The 23,152-nt window shown below is 38.2% G+C and overlaps 3 protein-coding genes and 1 non-coding gene across 7 annotated transcripts in view; 3 read left to right on the top strand and 1 right to left on the bottom strand.

Annotated features, from left to right (window-relative positions):
- The window catches only part of LOC136263484 (uncharacterized), a 33,150-nt gene extending 29,485 nt beyond the window's left edge, over positions 1 to 3,665 (top strand). For all 3 annotated transcript variants that reach the window (XM_066058012.1, XM_066058011.1, XM_066058010.1), the window contains 3 exons: positions 2,984 to 3,378; positions 3,433 to 3,521; positions 3,580 to 3,665. In XM_066058012.1, the coding sequence (XP_065914084.1) occupies positions 2,994 to 3,378; positions 3,433 to 3,521; positions 3,580 to 3,615 (510 nt within the window). In that variant the 5' untranslated portion in view covers positions 2,984 to 2,993 and the 3' untranslated portion in view covers positions 3,616 to 3,665. The remainder of the gene's footprint in view (positions 1 to 2,983; positions 3,379 to 3,432; positions 3,522 to 3,579) is intronic.
- Trnam-cau (transfer RNA methionine (anticodon CAU)) lies at positions 2,526 to 2,598 on the top strand. Its single transcript has one exon. It is a non-coding gene; the product is annotated as a tRNA-Met (tRNA).
- A 6,483-nt stretch (positions 3,666 to 10,148) lies between the features above and the next one.
- On the bottom strand, positions 10,149 to 11,591 carry LOC136263887 (uncharacterized). The gene is made up of 4 exons (XM_066058508.1): positions 11,509 to 11,591; positions 11,330 to 11,457; positions 10,681 to 11,178; positions 10,149 to 10,632 (listed from the first exon to the last, which is right to left on the bottom strand). Exons 3-4 carry the CDS (start codon positions 10,871 to 10,873, stop codon positions 10,154 to 10,156), a joined length of 672 nt encoding a protein of 223 aa, XP_065914580.1. The 5' UTR covers positions 10,874 to 11,178; positions 11,330 to 11,457; positions 11,509 to 11,591; the 3' UTR covers positions 10,149 to 10,153.
- The window catches only part of LOC136263889 (uncharacterized), a 28,134-nt gene continuing 16,563 nt past the window's right edge, over positions 11,582 to 23,152 (top strand). For both annotated transcript variants that reach the window (XM_066058511.1, XM_066058509.1), the window contains exons 1-3: positions 11,582 to 11,748; positions 13,325 to 13,403; positions 20,543 to 20,608. The gene's annotated coding sequence lies outside the window, so the exon portion shown is untranslated. The remainder of the gene's footprint in view (positions 11,749 to 13,324; positions 13,404 to 20,542; positions 20,609 to 23,152) is intronic.

The following is a 23,152-nucleotide window of genomic DNA, read 5'->3' as shown; positions in this document are numbered from 1 at the left end:
CTAGTGTAGTGTGTGAGGTACCATCAACACTTGTGTGTGTTGTAACTGACTGGGCTGGACTGAGGGTTAGGGTCCACCACTGAACAAGATGTGATGATTGAGAACTTTAATAAAACAAAAGACAGGAACTTCAAAAATTTTCATTACCAAGTCTTGTGATTTGTGTGATAATGTCAAAGGCAGTTGTTGTTTCTGGGATATCCATTATTACCTCCTTTATACAGCAAGTGTGATAATTAGCATGTGTGTTGTGTGTGTCCCTAACACCAAGAGTTACATTATTAACTCTTGCTAACACATTTTAAGTTGTGGTCAGAAGTCTTCACTTCTCTATCTCTGACTCATGTCAAGCAAGATATTATGCTATTCTGGTCATTATTGTTCATCCTTTAACATATCATTGTTACCAGTCAGGAGATGTACGGGTTGTCACTATCAGTGTAATTGTAAGTTAACTAGACGGAAAATTAAAGATTGTGTTCTTACAAAAACTTTGGTACTAAGATTTTTGTCATATGATTGTATCCAACAAGACACAAAGTATTTCAATTTGTGTCTTATAGATTTTTCCTTTTGTGGGTTTTCTTTGGTTTAAAGAAAAATACTGTATACATTTCTACATAACAGGACTGCCAGGCAAATGAACTCCCGAGCCATAATTTGAGACAATATGGTAAGACATAACAAAGTTTTAGAGTGTACTTAGTTAGTAGTAAAAGTACACACACAAAATAAACTTAACTAGAAAGCAACAATTCATCATACAGTTGGGATCATGAAGGTTTGGGTCTTTCTGGCCAAAAAGAGTCACCCAAAAACCAGCTTCACAATACCGTCTGGTGCCGTGGCAGTATATTGGTTAGGTATAACCAAGCCCAAAAGTGCCTTCAGTACGACCCTAAATGCTTCCAAATTCCAATAGACTGTAAATATTTTTTAAAAGTGTATTTAATGGTTTAACTGCCTGCCTGCCTGCCTGCCTGCCTGCCTGCCTGCCTGCCTGCCTGCCTGCCTGCCTGCCTGCCTGCCTGCCTGCCTGCCTGCCTGCCTGCCTGCCTGCCTGCCTGCCTGCCTGCCTGCCTGCCTGCCTGCCTGCCTGCCTGCCTGCCTGCCTGCCTGCCTGCCTGCCTGCCTGCCTGCCTGCCTGCCTGCCTGCCTGCCTGCCTGCCTGCCTGCCTGCCTGCCTGCCTGCCTGCCTGCCTGCCTGCCTAACTCAATAACAAAAAAGGCTACAAGCTTGATTTATTCACTGTTCGACATTGCTTCATCCAAAGAGGTGCTTTTTGGCATACTGCAGTATGTACAATTAACGCATCATGGACTTACCTTTGTCCTCCTTTGTGTTCCATTTCTTTTTGCTGACTACCCAAGGTGTAGATTCACAGTAGCACAATGCATGGCTTCCTTAAGTTTGGATTACTCTACTTATTTTCACTTACAGTTGTCCAGCACGTGCCGTTTTTTTTCTGCTGGGGGCAAGGGCAGTCCATCAAGCCTGGGAAAAAGTACTTTTGTAAACAGGAATCATCTTTTTTTTCTGTGGTGACTGGATTGATTTCAGAGGCACTTCTGATACTGTTCTTCATTTACAACGCTGTGTAATAGGGTGAAAGCAAAGTGTGATGGCCACTTACAAGTCAGTATAATGTTTTTTTGTAGTTGTTTTTTTGTGTGATAGTGTATAAATACATAAATAAATGAGCACACAGACAAAACAACTAACTCAAACATCCACTGCAGCTGGATGGAGGGCCCAATAGCAGGACAGTCTTTGTATAATACCTACAAAAGCATGTGGAGAGTTGCTGGATCAAATTCCTGAAAGCCTTAGTTAGTATAATTGCGCACGCTTATTTCATCAGTAAGTCAGTTTTCGGCAAACATTCATGCATCTTCATAATTTGTGACACGAATTTCCGTTTATTTGAAATCCATCCGGACTTCGAAATATGTACTCTTCAAAATTAAAATCTTTCAAAATTCAGATTTTGCTTCTTGTGCGAAAATTTCTGTTTCGAAAATAACCCGCTATACGGTATTCCATCTGAAAATGTATGACCATAACACTTCATAAGAGTAGGGTAGCATGTACAAGCACAGTTATAGCTCAGCTCCAAAGAAGGCCATCCAACTTCCTTTAAACATTCATCACTACATTTAGTCCACTGAAAAATAAATAGGTTGAATATACTTTGATCCATCTTGCTGCATTGCACCGACTTATAATCTTAATAGTATAGAGAGTCCACAATAGTCATGACAAGGTCTCAGAAGCGTAGCCCTGTCAGTACATCATAGTCTTTCACAATCAGTTTAGAGATTGAGTTTCCCTGTATACAATATACTGACAGTAATCATTCTGTCATTTTAAATTTGAAGTAATGATCACACCAAGTTACTTCTCCAGGAACTAGAACAGATCGAATCGTATAAGTGAAACAAGAGCTGTGCTGTGAGTAGCTCACAATCAAAGAATTTAATTGTCTAAGGTTTATTAAGAGTCATACGAAACTGTTAGTACAGGTGCCTCCTTAGCGCAGTAGGTAGTGCGTGAGTCTCATAATCTCACGGTCATGAGTTCAATCCTCACAGGAGGTACAATTTTTTTTTTTGTATGCATGGTTTTATTACATCTTTGTGTAGTGACTGCTTTACAGATAGCTGTCCAAATACACATGATGGCACTTAACAATAAAAGTGATGAAAAATTGTCATCTCAACCAACCAATATAGTTAAGTAATATCCTTCTGCTGTTATCAATGTTTTTGATACAAAGAAGTTCACTGAAAAGGTAAAACAGATTTGGAATGATTTATACTCATGCCTTGAAAAACATGCACCTACAATGGTACTGAAACCGAAAATATTGCTCCCCCTTGCGACCTTGAGACCATGAGATTCACTTGGTGGTACTGCACTAAAAAGGCACCTGATAGACATCGTAGCCTATAAGGTATATAAACCTGGTTGTGTCATCTGCAGGTCAGTGAAGATGAAAGACCTTCGATGGATTTGTTCAAGTCGATATTCACAGACAGTTCCGCTAGCGAACTCAGTGAAGATGAAGCCAGCGAAGAAGAAACACGACAGACCTTCTAAAGTTGCAGAAGCTCCCGAACCAACAAACAAACAATTGGAATTAGTAACTAGGCAACCCAGCCATCCCACACAAACTAATGATAAGTCAAAGCTAGCAACAGAAACTAAACAGTTACCACAAGAAACTCCAGAACCTAAGCTATCATGGATGGGTGTACAACACACAGTCAAAATACCTGAAAAGGTGATTTTTACTCCACCAGCAAACAAAACACAGCCTGCAGTAGCTGCTACATCTTCCAGTCATTATGGGCCAGCCCTCCCTTCAGCCATTAAAGGTAGATAACCACCCTAGTGAAGACACTGGTGTAGCATGTGGTAATTGTTAACAGGTAACAAGGGGTCTAGTGGCAGTAGTGATGATGAGATTGTTGAAGTGAAGAAGAAACATAAGAAAAAACACAAGAAGCAAGTGAAGCAGGTGAGCAGCCCTGTTGAGGTACATACTGAGGTCATCCATTGCTCTTCTTCCCCTGTAGCATAAGAGTCACAAGAGAAAGCATAAACACATGTGACACACACGTGCACACACTTTTTATCACTCAATTTAATAGAATGAATTAAATATCTGTTTAATAATGTACAGTGAAACCTCTCTATTATGGACATTTTTGGACCCAGAATTTTTGGCCACTTTTTGCTATAATGTAGAGGTTTCCTCTTTTAGAGGTAAAATATGTATTAACCAGACCTGTTGGGACCAACATTTTTGTCCTTATTATGGAGGTATTTTTTCTATTGCATCCTTAATTCAGGGAGTTTGTTAAGAGAGGTTCCACTGTAGTTGGAAAGTGCTGAGCTGGAGAGTACCTTGATGTACGTGACTAGACTGAACTTACTAAAGCAAATCATAAGAGGTGAAGAGATATGTTTGCATTTTGTATCAGCCCGTAAATCACTTTAATTGCTTTCTAAAAGGAGACTTGACATTTGATTGTTGCACTATAGTAAGCCCATAATGTCAGCTGAGCTGCTGTAGTGACATGATAATCTTAACAAGGGTTGAGATAGCTACTCTAATATAGCAATCAAAAACTGCTCCCATGATTAGAATTGAGTTCATATTATCAAGAGATAATTATTAACCTCATGCAGTAATGAGTCATCAATATTCTAAACAATTGTGGTAAGTCACTCAAATAAAAATAGCCTTGCATATTATGGTTTCCCTGTCATGGGTAGGGTGTAAAGGGTCAATGCATTACTTGAATTCTCAATAACCATCTCATTCCCTGCAGATGAAATGACTAGAAAACCAGTCTGGCCACATCAGACGTAAAGTAGCTAGGTCAGCATTAAGTACAGGTGTAGCTAGTGAAGAAGCCCACAAAAGGCCATAATAAAATACCTAGATCATGTCATGATTAAATTTTATAATTAGTACATAATTATAATCAATGGCAGATTTTTGGGGGTGGGTCAAGAGGATCCCACCTTCCAAACTTTTTCTAGTATACTGTGTAGTCTGTGTTGTATTATGTCATGGCAATCTCATCCAGTGGTCGAGATACTCTAATAGAACATTCACATATATTTACTCTAATAAAGCAATAAATCCTATTTTTTGCATGCTACTCTATAGAACAATCAAATATCTTGTTTATTTGCAATAATTAACCATAGAATAATAAACAGTCAATCCTCTTCACTATTTTTCTATGACACATTCTGGTAGAAAAACAAAACAGATACTTTAGTGAAGTGTGTACCAAAGTATGGAAGATGACATTGACCCCTTTGTATGAGTCATGAAATACATTATAGAACTTATCAATATTGCCATTTACAGAGGTGGCCTTTGCAGTGGTGTAGCTAAGGTAGGTACTGGTGGGGCACAGGCCCAACCAATCAGTTACAGTACCCTACTAACTCAGGTACTCACTGTACGTAGCTAGCTATAGCTAAATTGTGCGATACGAGGTGCAATATGAAGCCTCCTACAGATAACTAATAATAATTATTATGCAGACAAAATGTACGTACAGCTAGTGTCTTACTAGAGATGACAAATTTTAGCTGTAAAATGCCACCAAATTGAATCTCAGCATGTAACATTGTAATTTTCAAACATTTTCCAGGGGGAGCATGCCCCCAGACCTCCCTAGCTGCAGCATGCTGGTTGATGCAGCTTGTACACATACAATGGTGCCCAACCAATGCTTCCAGGCTAGTTATACCACTGGGTCTTTGTAAAGAGATGTTCCTTTTAAAAGGTGATCATGAAGTAATCTAATCAGACTATTAAGTATACTTTAGAATCTGTGGTCTTTGTACAGAGGTGGTCTTTGCAAAAAGTAAAGAGGTGACCCCTAAGTGAGAGTTTTACTCGAATCATTCATATTTTGATAAAACCATGAAATAGATGTTTGGTATTACAATGTGAAGAGGCGGTCTTTGTAAAGAGGGTGGCCTTTATTAAAGGTAACCATGAAGTGGTCTTATTTATAGGGTCATTAAGTATGCCTTAGCCTTTGAAATGCAATTACAATGTGGTCTTTGTATGGAGGTGGCCTTTGTAAGAAGGTGGTTGGTCTTAAGACGTGGCCACTAAACAAGGGTTTACTCTGGGTGCAATTATGACAATTTGACCATTTCCACTTCCCATTTCCACTTTTCGTTTCAAGTTTCCATTTCCACTGTTTCCAATTGCCCACTATAGTATCACTGGAGGGCTGATGTCAAAGGCTCTGGAATGTACTTAGGTAATTTGTTTATGTGGTGTGGTAATCACAATTATTAGCAGTGATGGTTGGAGACCTAGCCCACTTGTCTGACTAGCAACTTCGAGTTGAGGTAAGCATAAAACCTCACACAACACTTGTACAAGTTACATTTGTGCACATTAGCTGTACTTTTAGTGGAGTATGCACAAGTGTAACTTGTAGAGACCTACAATTGGTTATTGGTTAATTATCAGTAAATCGGATATCGGTTTTGCCTAAAAAGTGGTAATCGGTCAACACTAGTCTGAGGGCATGCTGCCTCCCTAGGAAAGTTTTTAAAATTAGACCCTCTTAGTTGGAATCTGAGAGTGCTTTCAACATGGGTTCATACCAATTTTTATTCAACTGTTGGCATTAGAAGTGACTGCTTTATCAGGATATCTTGATCTTGATGTGCTGGTATTGCGAGACATTATCAATTATGGGTTCATTGACTTCATATAACTTCAATGAAATTAATCCTGCAGATTTAGGCAGTGTCACTTTGCAAAATCATAAATGGTGATTATAAGTTAACCACATAGCCGGTTGGATGATAATTTACAAGTGTAAAATATCTTATCATTTAATGGGAACAGTTTTGCCGATAGTCTTTGTACTCCCTACTCAGACTCTAAAACATTAGCAACACAAAGATATAAAATACATTATACTGAGTCAACTAAACTGTATTAACCGTCTGTCATGCTTTTCTATCATTCTTGGAGCAATTATCAAAATCTGTACCAAAATAATTTACATACAAAGTGTCTCATAATTCCAATTTGCATGTGATACAAAGAAATTCAATACATTACTGCATGCTATACATTTTTTAGGATAGTATACATGATGATTGCACATTATAGTAGAGATACCAGACTGAAGTTAACTGCATGTCTCATATGTGACCTGATTTGGGTCTTCCACACACATCCAATTCTATTAACTTGGTAGACTATAACTCTGTGTTCAGTATACAACCCTGGCTTTAGACAAAACTGATAATAAATAAGAAACATACAAACTTGAAATTTTCTCCATTCATTATGTAATCTTAAGGGTGTGCTCAGTGCTGACCAATTGCAAGCCAGTAGCTTTTTGCAACCTGAAGTTATGAATTGTCAAAGTTGGCTAACTGCATGGATAAGTGTGGAGGACCCCTTTCTGCAAATCCAGTCACACACACACACACACACACACACACACACACACACACACACACACACACACACACACACACACACACACACACACACACACACACACACACACACACACACACACACACACACACACACACACACACACACACACACACACACACACACACACACACACACACACACACACACACACACACACACACACACACACACACACACACACACACACACACACACACACACACACACACACACACACATCCTCTACCATGATTTTGATGTTATAGAGTTGATGGGCCAGGCCAGGGTTTCCAGCTACCCTCTGATCCACAGCTCTGCACAGTACACACCTGTTATGTGTACTCAAATACAATGGTGTAATCACTAGACAGGATCATAGAATGCACTTCCCTTGAAAATGCTGGTAAACTCTGAATTTTGAAAGGTTTGTATATTTAACAGATTTTGGTGTGTACAGCAATATAGAAAAATCAAAAGAAAATAAATGTTTGTATTAAAGAAATTTTGTTTGATTTCCACTTATAATAATATGCACAGCTAGCTGTGCATTTTTATACAACACTCAAATATCTTTAATTGTGGGTTTTAGGGTGGCTGTTGGGAGTTTTGGGAGTATGGCATAATAAGTATTTATAGTATATAGAAATAGCTGTTGCCCCTAGCAACCTGAATTTTCCATTATTTTTAGGTGATAACATCTAAAGTAACATCTCCAAATTTTGAAAGGATAGCATATATATGTCATAAGATATGACATTTTGAAATTTGTGGTTTTCCCATACATATCTGTGTGAGAGGGTTACAGTTACTCCTTCTAGGCAATCACAAAAATGAGGTATTTCAACATATGCAAAAACCAAAAATTCTAAAGTACATATATCTCAATTTTACATAATTTGTAGGTGTGAATGTCAACAATAATCTCTCCAAGTTATAAATGGATAGTGTATATAGGTCATAAGATATGACATTCTATGAATCCAATGATTTGTGTGAATACCAAGAAGGGGCAACTGTTGCCCCTCCCATTGACAATGTATGGGAAAATTGCAACTTCAAAATGTCATATCTCATGATTTATATGCTATCCTTTTAAAACTTGGAGAGGTGACTGAAGACATCGACACCTACAAATAATTTAAAATTTAGGTTGCTAAGGGCAACGGTTGATTTTTTCATTATTATGAAATTTATCCATTGTGATAGATACTGATGGTAGCTTTTTGCAGCTAAAGTATCTGGTGACTGTTCTATTAGAGTATATCAATTGTTCATTCATGAAATCTTTAATAATTCTTTCAAAATGCTGGCATAATGCTATAGAATAATGACTTCTGGCATTGTGCTGAAAATTTTTCCGGCATAATTACCGCACCCCTAATATTTGGGCAATTGGTTGTAGAATATACAGATAGACCTGTCTACTTTGCACTACCTGTGCATATTAACACAATGAGCAAGTATCATTAATTTTGCCAATCAATCTTGAAAGAGACAGTTGTTAACTACATCATTGTGTTTAAATGAAAGTGTATACTCATCTGTTCTACAGTCAAACATTTCTTTCATAGCATGATCTCCAGAGAGTCATGCATGACTACCATTCTTATCATGGAGTATAAAATCGTACAGTAAATGTTTAGCTATATAATAACCATGTGTCCTAATACAAGCAATGGTCTTCAGAGTCAGCAAAATTAAGTGACTGTCTTGCAATTCCATCCATTGGTAGGTGGTACATACACCCTGTATAGCTGCAGCTGGGCAATGCTGGCATAGCTACACTGCTTTTTTGTGTCTGTGTGTGCAGGTGGGAGTACTTCATAAGATTAGCATATTCTATATAACAAACAATAGCCAGTTGGCCAATATTTGGTGAAAAAGGAGAAAAAAAACTGAGTCCAGTCCACCAGTCCAGTCCATTGATCGTATACAACCGTTCTTAACTCAACTGCCTAGGCTGGCATGCTTGTGCACTAAGGTATACCTTTCCTGTAGTTTCATTTCATTTTGATCCTCCCCTTCAAAAAGTCTGGATCCATGCACCCCTGATAAGTATACATCTATTCAATACAATTTATATTGGGTACAATAAAAAATATTAAATGAAGAATAGTTCCAGCAATAAAAAGATAAGTAGCTTTACACAATAAAAACAAATTAGTGAAGGTCACTACTAAATGTAGTGAAGATCACCACTAATGTCTACCACAATACTCACTATTTTTGTGTAGTGACATTCACTACTATGTAGTGAGGGTTACTACAACAACGAAGTGAAAATCACTACAAAAGTAGTGCATATGAACGTCACTACACAAAATTAGTGAGTATTGTGGCAGTAGTGAAATCAGGAGCTCATCAAGTCCAAAATAATTTTTTATAGTGCATCTTCCAGTTCATGGCTAACCAGCTATTGGGAACTGATGGAGAAGTGTAACAGGTTGAAACAAAAGATATGAATGATGGTAGCTATAACAAAGTATGCATTATGGGGAAAATCCCTACTTTGGAACACCATGCCATGCATATACTTGACAATAATTTATTACTATACCGTATAATCATGATTCATGGATATAGCAACTTGTATGCCAGTGAAGCCATATATGCTTCAAAGATTTGCATGATAGGTAATATCTGCCATACTGCAGTCCATTATTATAAGGTGCTAATTGTTGTCTTTGATAAGAAAAGTGTTTATTGTGTGCACAGCAGCAACTAAACACCAAAATAATGTTGCAATAATGGCATTCAAAATGCAGTGTCAGTATATAACATGTACATGTGTACAAAGCTGACAATTACACATCACTTGGATATAAACTAGTCGTCGCAAAAGCTGGGATGTGGGTGATATTTTTGGACAGGAAAACCCTAACCCTCATGATACCTATACATTACTATACTGTGTGACCACAAGTGTTGACTGCCTTCCAGTGATGTGTGTACAGGTTGGTTGTGTGAGCCTACATGTGCATTAGTTTGATTGACATGTTATAAGATAAATTAACAATACAGTGTCCTTATCAAGCTTAAGCCTTATTTTCCAAAATTATTCTTTTTTCGAAAAGGGCTGAAAACATTCTAATAAAACAGTCAAAACATATAACAACAGCAAAACCATATAAAATTAATATCAAAATAAATTATATTATTATAAGCTATACAGTTAGTAAGTTTTGAGACACAGCAAATTGGTAGTATTCTTCTTTAATGTCAATATCCAGTAGTTGTGCTGAAATCTTCATACCTTTTAATGTTTGTTTTATCGGCAACACTTTGTTGGAAATTTTTTGATATCTTTTCTCAATATCTCTTTTCTGTCTTAGTAAGATGAATTTAGAGCAGATTTTAGATTTGAGCAAGTTGGCAGCTTTGATGGTATCTTGTAAAGATTTATAAGATTTGTAGTTGATAAATATTACTGTACCACCACCATTGATTGCTAAAGTGATAGTTGAGACTGTTTCTAACTCCATGATGGACACCTTTAGTTGCTTTACTTGAAGTAGCAACTTGTCTTCTACCATTTTTGTCACTTCATTATTCAGATATCTTTCCACTTTATTTAGAATTACTACTCCTACTTCCATGCACGTCAGTCCTGCCAGCAAGGTTAGTACACCAAATAATGATAGTCCTAATACACCACAGCATATCAAACATGTCCACAAAATTGCTGCTATACCTGCACTCATCACAACACAACACCAGGCAGTAGTACCGTACTGTACAACTTTGTTGTATTTGTTAGTGTGATCAACTGTTGTCTCCAGATACTCCACTACTAGTTCACTATCTGACATCACCTTACTGGTAGCTCTAATAACACTGTCATTATTGTACAAAGTGTCTAAAAGTAATACAGTATTAGCTCCCATTATTACAGCTCTTCCTTCACTAACTATTGAAGTCAGTCAGTATACAACTATTTATACTGACTAGTGTAGCTGACTGGGCTGGACAGACAAGAGGTGTTAATTGAGAACTTTATAACATTCAATAGGAAATTTTTTTTTTCATTTGATCTTGTCATCTGTGTTGGAATGTGTTCCATTAGTCATCACTTCTTGAAGTTTTCTTAGTGTGACAGCTTGCATGTAGTGACCTGTCTAATGTAGCCACCTTAATAAAGTCACTGTGTAGCTAACAAATGTAAACGTGATCTTGCAAGTACTCATGCATTCTATCAAGATAAAGCATTATATGATAAGTGTAGGCAAAAATTTACTTGCCCTTTAGTATGAAACTATTTGCAGTAGTACGCATGCGTAAAAATGCACGACCTGTACACCTGTATTATTCGAGACTACACTGTGCATAATTATTACGCTCACCATTAGATGTTTATGTGGTTCTCGTTCTTCTACCTTTGCGACAATCCAGTAGCTGCTGTCGATTTGATCCAGGCAGAGACTGGCTGGGCTTTTCCCGGCTTCAATTCTCCATTACATAGTCTACACAACTGTTAGTCACTTAAAAAACTAGCTTCAGGTTATACAGGCTGTACCCTTACCCGTATGAACCACAATCTCACTGTAATCATAGACTCATGATGGTCTAATTAAGCTATGGCACAATTAAGCGCACATAATTGACGACGAATAATGGAATACCGGTATTGATTTTGATAAGCGTGTAGGTCTTATGTTGTATTTCACCACGAGGTTCACTAGCCAATATTGGGCGAATACCTTGTCCTATGGTCGAACACAGGGAGGGAAAAGGAGGCGAATGACAAGGCGGTGTTTATGCGGTAAGCTTGTAAAGTGGTACAATCTCGTGCAATGATCTCGCGTGACCAGACCTTTCTAGTCTACTAGCCCAGTTATTATGCCTAGCTTGGGTTATTGGGTATACGTACCATAACAGGAGGGTTTGGTCCCGCGAGAGACTTAAGAAGTAGACATATGGTATTTGTGTTTTGTACTCTTCTCCTTTTGCTCACAGGGCTCCACTTAAATCAGTATTATTTTGGTTACTGAGTGGACCCCTGTTTAAAAATTATAATTACACTACTACCATTTAATTTGAAGTAGCTGTGTTACCACTACAAAGAGTATTATCATATCCCACTAGTTGGCAAACGCACGGTACGGGACTCAAATACTGGCCAGTGAAAAATGAATTTTCATACAAACTGTTCACAAATTGATTACAGAAATAAGAAGGAACTAAGAACAAAGTCATTTCAAGACAGCTTGCGTGCTCGAAGACTTGCCAACCATGCAGCTAGGCGCCACTTTGCGCTAAGTACATAGCTCAAACATGTATAGGAATTGCTATGTAAGATTAATGGTTGTTGTCATTACATTGTATACAAATACTACTTGTTAGATAGCTCTAAATAATTTGATGAATGCATTTTATACACTGACCTACCTTGTCGAAAATATGTCTGTGTCTCCTTCCTATATGATAATGCACTTGTCAATGTCATGCCCTACCCACTCTAGGCCGCAACGGGTTGGAATTTGTAGTAGTCTGGTGCTGCCTGCCCTAGTGAGGGTCTGGTGAAACACCTAACCTAAATTGTTTCTAGCAACTGGATTAGCTAGTGTAATCATTTTATGTAACAAACAGTACATTTTTCTGAAAGTGTAAACCTAGAACTCTGTCTCTTACACACAGAATTTTTTTCTGTGCATATACTTAATTCTGTGGTTGTTTTTGTCAGGAAATAGTTCACTGACCACACGTTAATTTAAGTCCTGAAACATTAATATAATAGCCATGCCTTTTGCCTAATTTAGCAATGTATCTGTACTGCGTGATATGCTCATTGTATCTATGTTGTTCCATATTCTTGTTTGTGTGTGTATGTGTGTCTACTATGATGTAAAGCTTAAAATTTTCAGAAAATTTGGCGCAGTGAAACTAATAGCCTGAATTTAAATTTGCTGTAATAAACTTGTACCTGTTATTGTAAACTTGTTATTTCCAGCCTGACATTGTAACATTAACCTTTGTCACTGTGGACTGCCCAATGTTTCCCAATTAAGCCAATCTTACACCCACGCTTGGGTAAGCACAGCCAACATAATAGGATGTTACGATGGAACCTCAGTTATCCAGGCCCCATTTATCCAAATTTTCAGTTGACTGAATTACGGAAATGACTGCTTTATTAGAGTGGTGAATGTTCTATTAGGGTAGTTAATAATACCGAAATTTAAAAAAAATGTTCTTTATGCTATTTTATACACAATTTCAAAGATATGGACTTTTGAGACTTATGTACCACCCCTGGTCCCAAGGGGTTCAGATAACTGAGGTTCACTGTAATTGTAGCTAGATACACTCAAACTTAGTCCCATCCTTTGTGTATGTAGGTGCAGTTACCAGCCACCTGTCTATAATTGATACCATCCATCACAACTAACTGTTAGATTGACAACCAGTGAGACAGAGGTGAGTTGTGATGTTTGTAGCTCTATTGGTGTAATGGTAAACATTGCATCAATCAGTCTTTGATTATGGTAAGTAGCTATTCCTTAATATAGTTGATACAGATCTGTCCAATCACATACTGGTATTGCTGATGTTGCAATCCAATAAACTATGATCTTAGTTTGCTACTTGTGGTTATCAGGTGGAGTTTGCCTAAATTATGCAATAGGCATGGTTAGTTTATTAATGTAAACCATGGTTTTAGGCTAAATCCTGTCCAAATCACTGTACTAATCAGTAAGTCACTTTTATAGTATCCTTACAATTCCCAGCCAGGTTAGGTAAATACCTTTCTTTGATGTCATACAGTACCGTACTGTATATTAGGTAACATGGAGGTTTGAGTTTTCTTGCCAAAAAATCACCCTAAAACCAGCTTCACAATACCATTCTGGTGCCTTGGCAGTATTGCATGGTTAGGTATAACCAAACCCAAATTACCTTCAGTACAACCCCAATAGATTGTTACAAAATTGAAAAAATAATTATTCAATGGAATTTTCTACCGACTAACTGCCTGTTTTCCTGATGCCTTCAGGCAAGCATAACTCAATAACAGCTAAGGCTATGGGCTTGTTTTTTTTTCACTGTTTGATGTTGCTTCATCCCGAGATGTGCCTTTTAGCATACCGCTGTACATACAACACCCACATCATGAACTTACTTTTGTCCTCCATTTCTTTATGCTAACACACCAAGGTACTGATTTGTGGTAGCACGATGCATGGCTTCTGTACATTTGTAAATGAGAATCATCCGTATTTTCTGTAATGGACCTTACTTTTGAGTCAGTAATGGATAGTTGGGACATGTGAATCGTCCGTATTCTTCACGGTAACTGGATTGATTGTAGAGGCGCTTCTCCTACTGTTCTTCATTTGTAGCACTGTGTATAATGAGCTGAAAGGAAGCATGATGGCCACTTAAATGTTACAAAAAAATAAACAAACAAGTAATTGAAGTAGGCATTAAATGTCTACTAGTATATCTGCAGGTGTAGGCAACCTCTCTTGTTTCCCTACTTTTTTCCATGGTCCCTAATTGAACTTACAATTCCTATTGTTCTTGTTGATCTTTTCCATCCACACATTGTCTCCTTGTGATGATGTTTGTCCACAATACTTGTATCATGAACATCTTTTACACCTCATTGACCACCAGCGAGTGAATATTTACCATCTGCTAGTGAAGCAAACCTGATGTTTCTTGCTAACGTTTTATGTCCCAACAAGTTCAGCCCGTCCTTGACTTTGTCTTCCCAGAACCAAGTGATGCTGGCATGACATACAAACATTCCTGGCAATCCTCATGTTCAGCAGTCTCACTCGGTTGAGTACTTTGCCAATGTGTTGATGCTACCAAGGAGCTACCACAATTAAGATGACCATATCTCCTAGCAGTACATTTATCATGTTGGAGGTGAGGACAATAAAGCACCGTGTACCACAGAGGGTCAGTGAATTGTGTCACAAGCATTTAGTCAGTATGTATCCCAGTTAGGTATTTAATTAAAGCTATAATAACCTGCTGAATTGCCACATAATTGTCCACAGTACAGTTAAAAAGTCTGTGACCATGAGGAATGTGGAAAAAGATACTCACGATCACACCAGCTAGGAAGACACCTGAGAAAGTACACTGATATCTGACCCAGAAGAGGTTGGAAGCATAATAAGCACTACAAATTTTTTTTGTGCTAATTGCATTTTGTAAGGTGGGATATAGCATTGAAGGAGGGCAGCAACATTGAATAGTGGCCGTGAGGTACTTCACTGATTTCTAACCTTCTTCGTGGTGGCCAGTTGTTACTATCGTTTGTCTGGAGGCTTTCTTCATCTTTCTAGTCTCATGTGATCCCCAAATAGGGCGCACGCCACAAGCGTCTTAGTGAAGTACATTGCATAGGATGACTTCTTCAGTGTTTATTCATACTGTTTTATCGAGTGAGACTCCTCTCTGTCTTTCTAGCTCATCAACAAAGACATTTACTGCATCCGTGGCCTGGCATGAGATCTCATGTGATTTATACATAGCCCAAGTTTTAAAAAAAACTAACCTATTCGGTGGGGCTTAACGGGGCTTATTGTGCTGTACTTGTCATACTTCATCAATTGGGAGATATTTCAGCACCCAAGGAGGCCCAGTACACTTTTCAGTACAAAACCATTGGGCTCACATGCATACTGACCTCCTCTATATCCCACCATTTGAATGCTAAGTCTGTAAGAGAAGCTTCAGTCAAAGCTACAACCTCAAAACCCACATGCACACTCACACAGGTGAAAAGTCGCATGTCCGCACATGGTCTAACTGTCCTAAATGATTTGCCAGATCAGATGTGTGTGGCAGTCATCTAACGATGCTCATGTGACACCATTATAAAGTTAACACTTGATACTACTGTACTATTAGCAGCATACTTACTGTATCTGACTGGACCTAACTGTATGTATGTACAATTATCAAAATAGTTACATCACTGCAGTACTATGTACTGAAAATGCTGCATGTGTGAGCCACACTGGCTGGTTGTGTGAGCCACACTGGTTGTGTGAGCCACACTGGCTGGTTGTGTGAGCCACACTGGCTGGTTGTGTGAGCCACACTGGCTGGTTGTGTGAGCCACACTGGCTGGTTGTGTGAGCCACACTGGCTGGTTGTGTGAGCCACACTGACTGGTTGTGTGAGCCATACAGGGTGTTTTCATCTGACCTAATTGTTATTCTGATTGACATGTTTAGATAATGGTCAGCAGTAGTGTCCCTATCAGGCCAACATAATCTTGCCTTATTCCTATCACCTTCACTTGTGAGCATAGGCAATGGTAAAGGGGAGCTAAGGGGCTCAAGCCCCACTCCAAGGAGGGGGGGCTCATAACCCTCCTTGGAATAAGATTGCTAAAATTACCCTTTTGGAGAGACTGAAAACATATAACTATTATAAAAACTTTCTAATAAAGCATTCAACAATGTTACCCTAAGATATAATTATAGTCTAAAGTGAAAAGCAAACTGATTTTGCAGGAGTGTTAATTTACTCACTCCTCTTTTGACACTTGTATCTCTTCCCATGTTCCATGTGTGAAAGCTGTTTTTATTTATGATGTATGAAGTTCTCAACGCTACAAAAACACTCTTCCTTTGTCTTGTATATCCTGCCTTATTATAGATATGTCCACAAACAGCAAGTTCTCTTCAATGAAGCTACGAAAAGCACTCTTCAACAAAGTTGTTACCAAGTATGAAGTCTTTTGTATACCCCGCCTTTTATAGGACAAGCATAATAGTTTATGGTTGAGGTGCTATGTGCCCCCAGAGATACTATACTCTGGTTAGCCCCCTCCCCTCACCTCAACCATTTCATGCTTGTGAAAGGCGGGCAAGTGGTTATTATTATATTAATGACTAAACTATTTATTACTCCAGAAACAGACAATGCACCAATTATTTTAATAAAACAGTTACGTTTCTTTCCATACAGATGACAAAGACATTTAATGCTAGGTGCATATGAACCCATATAATGCTTCATTTAGTTTTGGTTGCATAGAGCAGCTGACTGTTCAATTGGTATGTCAGTGGATGACGGGAAATGTTTTCTGGTCACTTACTAAAGCCTATGAATACAAGGAGTGAGATTGTCTTACCCACTTGCCCACACACACACATACACACACAAAAACTATTAATACAATGAGCAAATGTCTTATTAACAATAACAGGAAAATATATAAACATTTATAGTATTGTTATAAGCTATACAGTTAGTAAGTTCTGTGAAGCAGCAAATCTGAAGTATTCTTCTTTCACCTCAACATCTAGTAGTTGTGCTGAAGTCTTTACATCTTCTAACTTCTGTTTTAGCCATGGCAACACCTTGTTGACAAACTTTTGATGTCTGCTCTCAAGATGTCTTTTCTAAGTGAGTAAAATACATTTGGAACACATCCTAGTTTCCAGTGAGTTAGCAGCTGTGATTGTATCTTGTAAAGATTTGAAAGATCGATGTTTTAAAAATACCACTGTATCCGTACCATTGATTGCTACTGAAATAGTTGAAACTGTTTCCAACTCTGTGAAGGATGTCTGTAGCTGCTTCACTAGGAGTACCAACTTATCTTCTACCATACTTGTTACCTTGCTGTTCAGCCATCTTTCAAGTCTGCTTAGAATTACTACTCCTAGTTGTGGTTAACACCTAGCAACCACACTACCACATGGTTAGGTATTAGGTCCCAGTCTAAGCACACTATAGGCTGTGACAACTAGGAGAAAATAATAGTCACATAATGTGGCCAAACTAATACTTGGACCCTTTACTGTACACTATTGAGATATTTCTTGATACTGTGTACTTGGCGTCTAGTCCTAGAGCAGTTTTACATACTGACTTGTATGCCTTTAAAATTTTCACACTAGTAATAATTTCATATTAAATCAGTTTAAAAAGTTCATACACATCACCATACTGACACAGAAGATATTCCCCGATTAATGATTGATTGCAATTTGTCAAGTGCCACTACAGATAGGAGATATTTTTCATTACAAAAATGGTGCTCAACTTACTGTCATAATGTAATTTTGTGTGTTGGTTTGTTTTGGCTATCTCCTCAAGCATTTTCTTGTGGTGTTTACACATCTCCTTGTTGTTGGCGTTAACCTAGGAATGATGTAAAAATTTCAGCTACTACACAGTGTTCCTCTCTGTAGTCTAACCTTGTCAAGTTCAGTTTCAAGTTCACGTATCTCCTTCAACGTTTTGATTAAATCTTGCATGTTTGGCATTGCATGAAAACTTATTTTAACTTTAACTGCAACTTCTTTACATGTATTACATTGACTCGACCCTATTTGAAACACATCTGCTATTGTCTCTCCATCAGGAGATGCATCCCGCTTGATCAAGAGGGGGCTCCATGGTTGTCAGCTTTTCTTGTATTGTGTGACCCTTAATAGTTCATCATCCATTTCTAGTCTCAATTCCAAGTCACCATCCATCTTTAGTCTCGTTCAACTGTTAGTAGCTTCAGTTCGGGCTTCTGATCAGTTGAACATCTTCTACACCCTATTAAACTTCTAACATTACACTTTGTTGGGTACCTGCATGATGGGGTTTGAAGTGACCGATGTGAATGGTAAGATATAGCTACTGATACGGAAGCTATCTGTTGCAGTTTGTCTAAAAGGGACCCAGAGCCCATTATATTCAACTACTCTAATAGAACACATACCACACACAATAGACCTAGCAACCACATCCTATGGCTATTATGGTGTATCTTTGCACAACTGTTTCTGTACACATTCTGTTAGGCATTTATCACTATTATTCTCATTAGAAGTATTGGTGTCCACCACTGCCTCGGGACTATTGGCCATTCCACAAGTTTACTGGATCAGTCATCAGTTGCCGGTAGTAACAAAAATCATATACTAATTGCTGTAAGAAGGGGCCACATTCTTGGAAAGAAGTTTCTGTCTTCAACGTGATATCACTGGAGGACAGGAAAGGAATAGAACAGGCCAGACAGCAAGGAAGGGAAGAAAAGAAAGAAACTACAGGAAGGAGTACTAGCAACTGTGCCCCACCCCTTACTTTGTTACAGGTGGAACTTCACGGTTGCCTCATGTATGTAAAACTGCCCTAAGGTTTCACATGGATCATCTTAGATCATTTTACTATGAAACTTTACTTGGTAAGTTATCAGGTAGGAGACAAAATATTGTGTCGTGTTGCCAGATACAGCTAGTGCGGACGCGCGACGGACGAGTGCGTATTTTACAGGAACCAAGAAAACACTGTTTTCACGCATTTGTAGCTCTATTTCCTGAACGGAAATTAACCAATTTTGCTGCAGAAACTCCCTCAGAGTAGGGCACTTCCTATTCCAAATTTGAATTGAATCTGCCCTGCCATCACTGAGATATGCGCCTTCAAAGTTCATCTTATTTTCTTCGTATTTTTCTTCATCTTTTTTCTTTTTGCTCCACTCACTATAACTCACGCATGTTTTAGCTGATTGTCTTCAATTTGGAGGACAGTAAGAGCATATTGCAGCACATTTACAGCCCGATTTTCATGCAGATCGAAATAAGAACAATGGATTTATGTACGATTTAGAAAATTGCAAAAGTGATTTATTATTTATTGTCATGCCTACAGGGTAATCTGCTCTACTGAATGACTTTAAAATCGGTCTGTACATGAAGTTACTATCGTAGTGCAAACCTATTGTGATTTGAAAGTACTGAGAGTATTAGCTAAAGAGTTATAAAGCAAAACATGTGAAAATGTGCAGTCAAGATACTCTAATAGAGCCCTTTCTGCCTACCTCACTTAATTTCTACCTTATGAATGAAAGTTCTGGTTTAGTACACTAGAATGATAATTTGTAGATCTATCAATGGAAATTCTAGAACATTCCATATGCATTGTATTGAAGTGCTCAGAAAAATTATGTGCTCTATTAGGGTACTACAAAAAATTATGAAAATAGTCTATATCAAGTTTTGTCATGTGGCAAAGTACAGCCGGTGTGGGTGGGTGAAAGAAAACGCCATTTTCATGTATCTGTGGCTCAATAGTGCTTGAATGGTAATTAACTATTTCTGCTGTGGAAACTTCCTCAGTGTAGAGCATCTCCCATTCCTAATTTGAGTCAAATCTGCCCAGCTATCATCGGAATATATGCACCTTCAAAATTCGTCTTATTTCAGTTCTTCATAAATAGATATAGCCATGCAGTCTTCGACAATTCCTGTAGCTGGTAGAGGGAAAAATTTAGAAAGGATGTATTAAGACCAACCATAGGCTGGCTTTTTGAAACTTGTAATTCCAAAATGAAGTGATATCCACACAAGCTGTGAAAAAAGGTGTAGCTTAAAAAAACCTGTGTGAAAAAAGTTGTAAAATTCAAAGGTGGCGGCCAACAAATGGCTGCAATAATAATAAATTTTAATAATGGCTGTGTGCATTGTTAAAATTTATTAGCATTAGTTGAAGTTCGGTTGAAAAACTTCAGTTTAATGGGGTGCCTCACCATGTCACCATATGTAAGTGCACACCTATGTGTTATACACTGTACACATGTTTCACAGGAGGAAGGGTGGTGGTAGCAGGTGGGACCAGACTCCTCAGTAAACCACCAGAGTGGACCAAACCAGGTCAGTGTGTATGTCTCATATAGTGTTTTGCATCCACACTGTATTCTATACACATAACCCAATAGTAATTATCAAAGTTTGAATTGGTTGTAGTGTAACATACGAGTGTGTTCTGCATGTATTGTCAATTTAAGTAACTAAGTTGATGCCATTATGGTGTTATACACATGTAGCTTGTTGTATTGATTATAATGTATGTAGCACATGTATATAGTAATTCTGTTATCTATGTGTGTACATATACTGCTCTTTCCTCATACATGTCATAAAACCACCATACCCACACAACAACTGGAGATGTGTAGCTGCCAAGCACGGCTACCAGTTCATATCATGTAACACAGGATGTGTAGCTGCCAAGCGCGGCTACTAGTTCATATCATGTAACACACTACCAAAGCTTACAAACCACAGTGACAAAAACAAATCCAACTAGTACGTGACCTAGGAGGGTGGGGGCCTGCACAGTGCAATTAATTTAGGAATCACTGTGCCCGAGTGAGACCGAGGGAAAAAACCGAATAGGCTAATTAGCTTCTTTTTTTTTTTGCCTGTCTGGAAAAAACCATGTGCGTCCACCCCCCAATGAAAACTGCATGGAAAGAAAAAAAAAAGTGTGCATAACAGTTCAGTTCAAAACTCTCCTTTCTCCATCTCAACTCAGGATCTGCCAATCAGCTTAGGAAAATCACCATGGGGGTGGGTGGGTGGGAGGTAGCCTACACTTAAAACGACAGCATAGAATTAAACATGTGTTCACACATACTCTTTATATACATACTCCACCTGCATGTGCATGGCACGTGCACCCTCATTACGTATTCCGGAAAGATGTTATTTTCCGTCTAATTCGCAAGCTCAACCGACATAAAATACACTAATTGTTATTGTTATGTTTCTTGATTGCTCTTTGCTAATGAGATATCACTACATTACTGCCTATGTAACTTTGGAACTTAGAGGATACATTGTTACTGTCAGTATAGCTGTCAAGTTTCCAACAGTCTATGTACATAAAGCTGAAAAGCCGCTGACTGTCTGGCCATCTGCAATCCAACAATTTTCTTACCAGCTGATGCATGTAGCAAAGTGGTTTTTGTGCCAAATGAAGCGCTCACCATCTAAGAATTATTTTCTTTAAATTAAAATGAAGCTTCAAACTACTGTCGTTTGTCCTCTACAGTGCAAGTGTTAAAGGAGAGGAAAACTTGCTCTACGTTCCTGTTAAAACCACAAACAAAGAGCTGTAGCGTTAGAGCACAGAACTGCTAACCCCAAGGTTCAAGGTTTGATTCCTACCCATGACAACTTTGTTCTTCTCATTGCCGCATCTTTGTGACATGTTTTTCATGTGTTGGATATTAAGAATGCTTACTCAGCAATTTGTGCATGTATCAACATGATTTGAGCGAAATGAAATGCTCTCCATCTGGCCACCTCACAAAGTTTATTACAAGCTTCTACATGCTTTCCTTTACCCGCTACAGCACGTTGGGGCCATGATGTAGAGAAATTATCTCTGCATTCCATTGCTAACCACAGGACAAACAGTTCAGCTGGTAAAGCACCTTCCTGAAATTGAGGTTGTGGGTGTGGGTTTGAATCCCACCAGTGGTATATATATCGTTTTTTATGTACCTTTTATGTGCACACCTTTTCTTATTTGCTCATAGTAAGTTCATAACATCATGCTATTGCTTCACAGCACATGGACTGTTGGAAAAGTGTATGGTAGCACATTTATATAGGGCAATAAGGATAGCATTAGGTTCATGTACATATCTAATGAATAGTAGTGCTTGGTTCCTCATTACATTAATTGAATTTTAGTTAATGTAGAAATTGTCCTGCACGTAGGGCAGGTAGCTGTTTCAATAAGATTGCAATGCGTGACATTTACGTATGGGTCTTACTGGCTTTATTATACACCATCTCATGATAATCAACTTAACCTTGATGGGAGAATTATAAATCTCTGCTTTTAAATTACTCTTGTGTTTAAAGTAAGTATGTAAGGTGAAATCTGTCAGCTATGTTGGGTTGTATATCAAGTTAACATGTCACAAAGGCCCACAATATTAACACTTTTGTGAATGTTCAAGCAACAGTGTTAAGAAATGGACTATCACAATTAATGACAACAATGATGTTTGAGAATATTTTTAGTCCTTCAGATTTACTTATGTGTAGCTCTGTTAGGGGATTAACTAAATTACATTATTGTTATTTTCTGTGAGAGGGAATTTTAAATTTGCCTGTAGTGGTAATCAAACTCCCCCAAAAACCATCTTGTGGAATGATGTAATGTTGTCTTATAAAAGTAGGCAGAGCTCATTTTTATTTCATTACCAGTTTGAAATGAGTGTACTAAGTGTTGCAGGGAAATTAGTTAGACACGGGTGTGCTAGGAATGGCCATGCTCAGTGCTCCAGACTTTTGTCCAGTGTACATAAAGTTGTTTCACAAAGTGAGAGGATATCACCTTTATTAATGACAACGGCAAAAGATATCAACAGCCAGTACCAGATTAGCCAGTTGAAGAAG

Source organism: Dysidea avara, chromosome 8 (genome assembly GCF_963678975.1).
Source record: "Dysidea avara chromosome 8, odDysAvar1.4, whole genome shotgun sequence".
Taxonomy (NCBI): Eukaryota; Metazoa; Porifera; class Demospongiae; order Dictyoceratida; family Dysideidae; genus Dysidea; species Dysidea avara.
The sequence above is the reverse complement of the archived record's forward strand: the minus strand, read 5'-3'. Positions and strand labels throughout refer to the sequence as shown.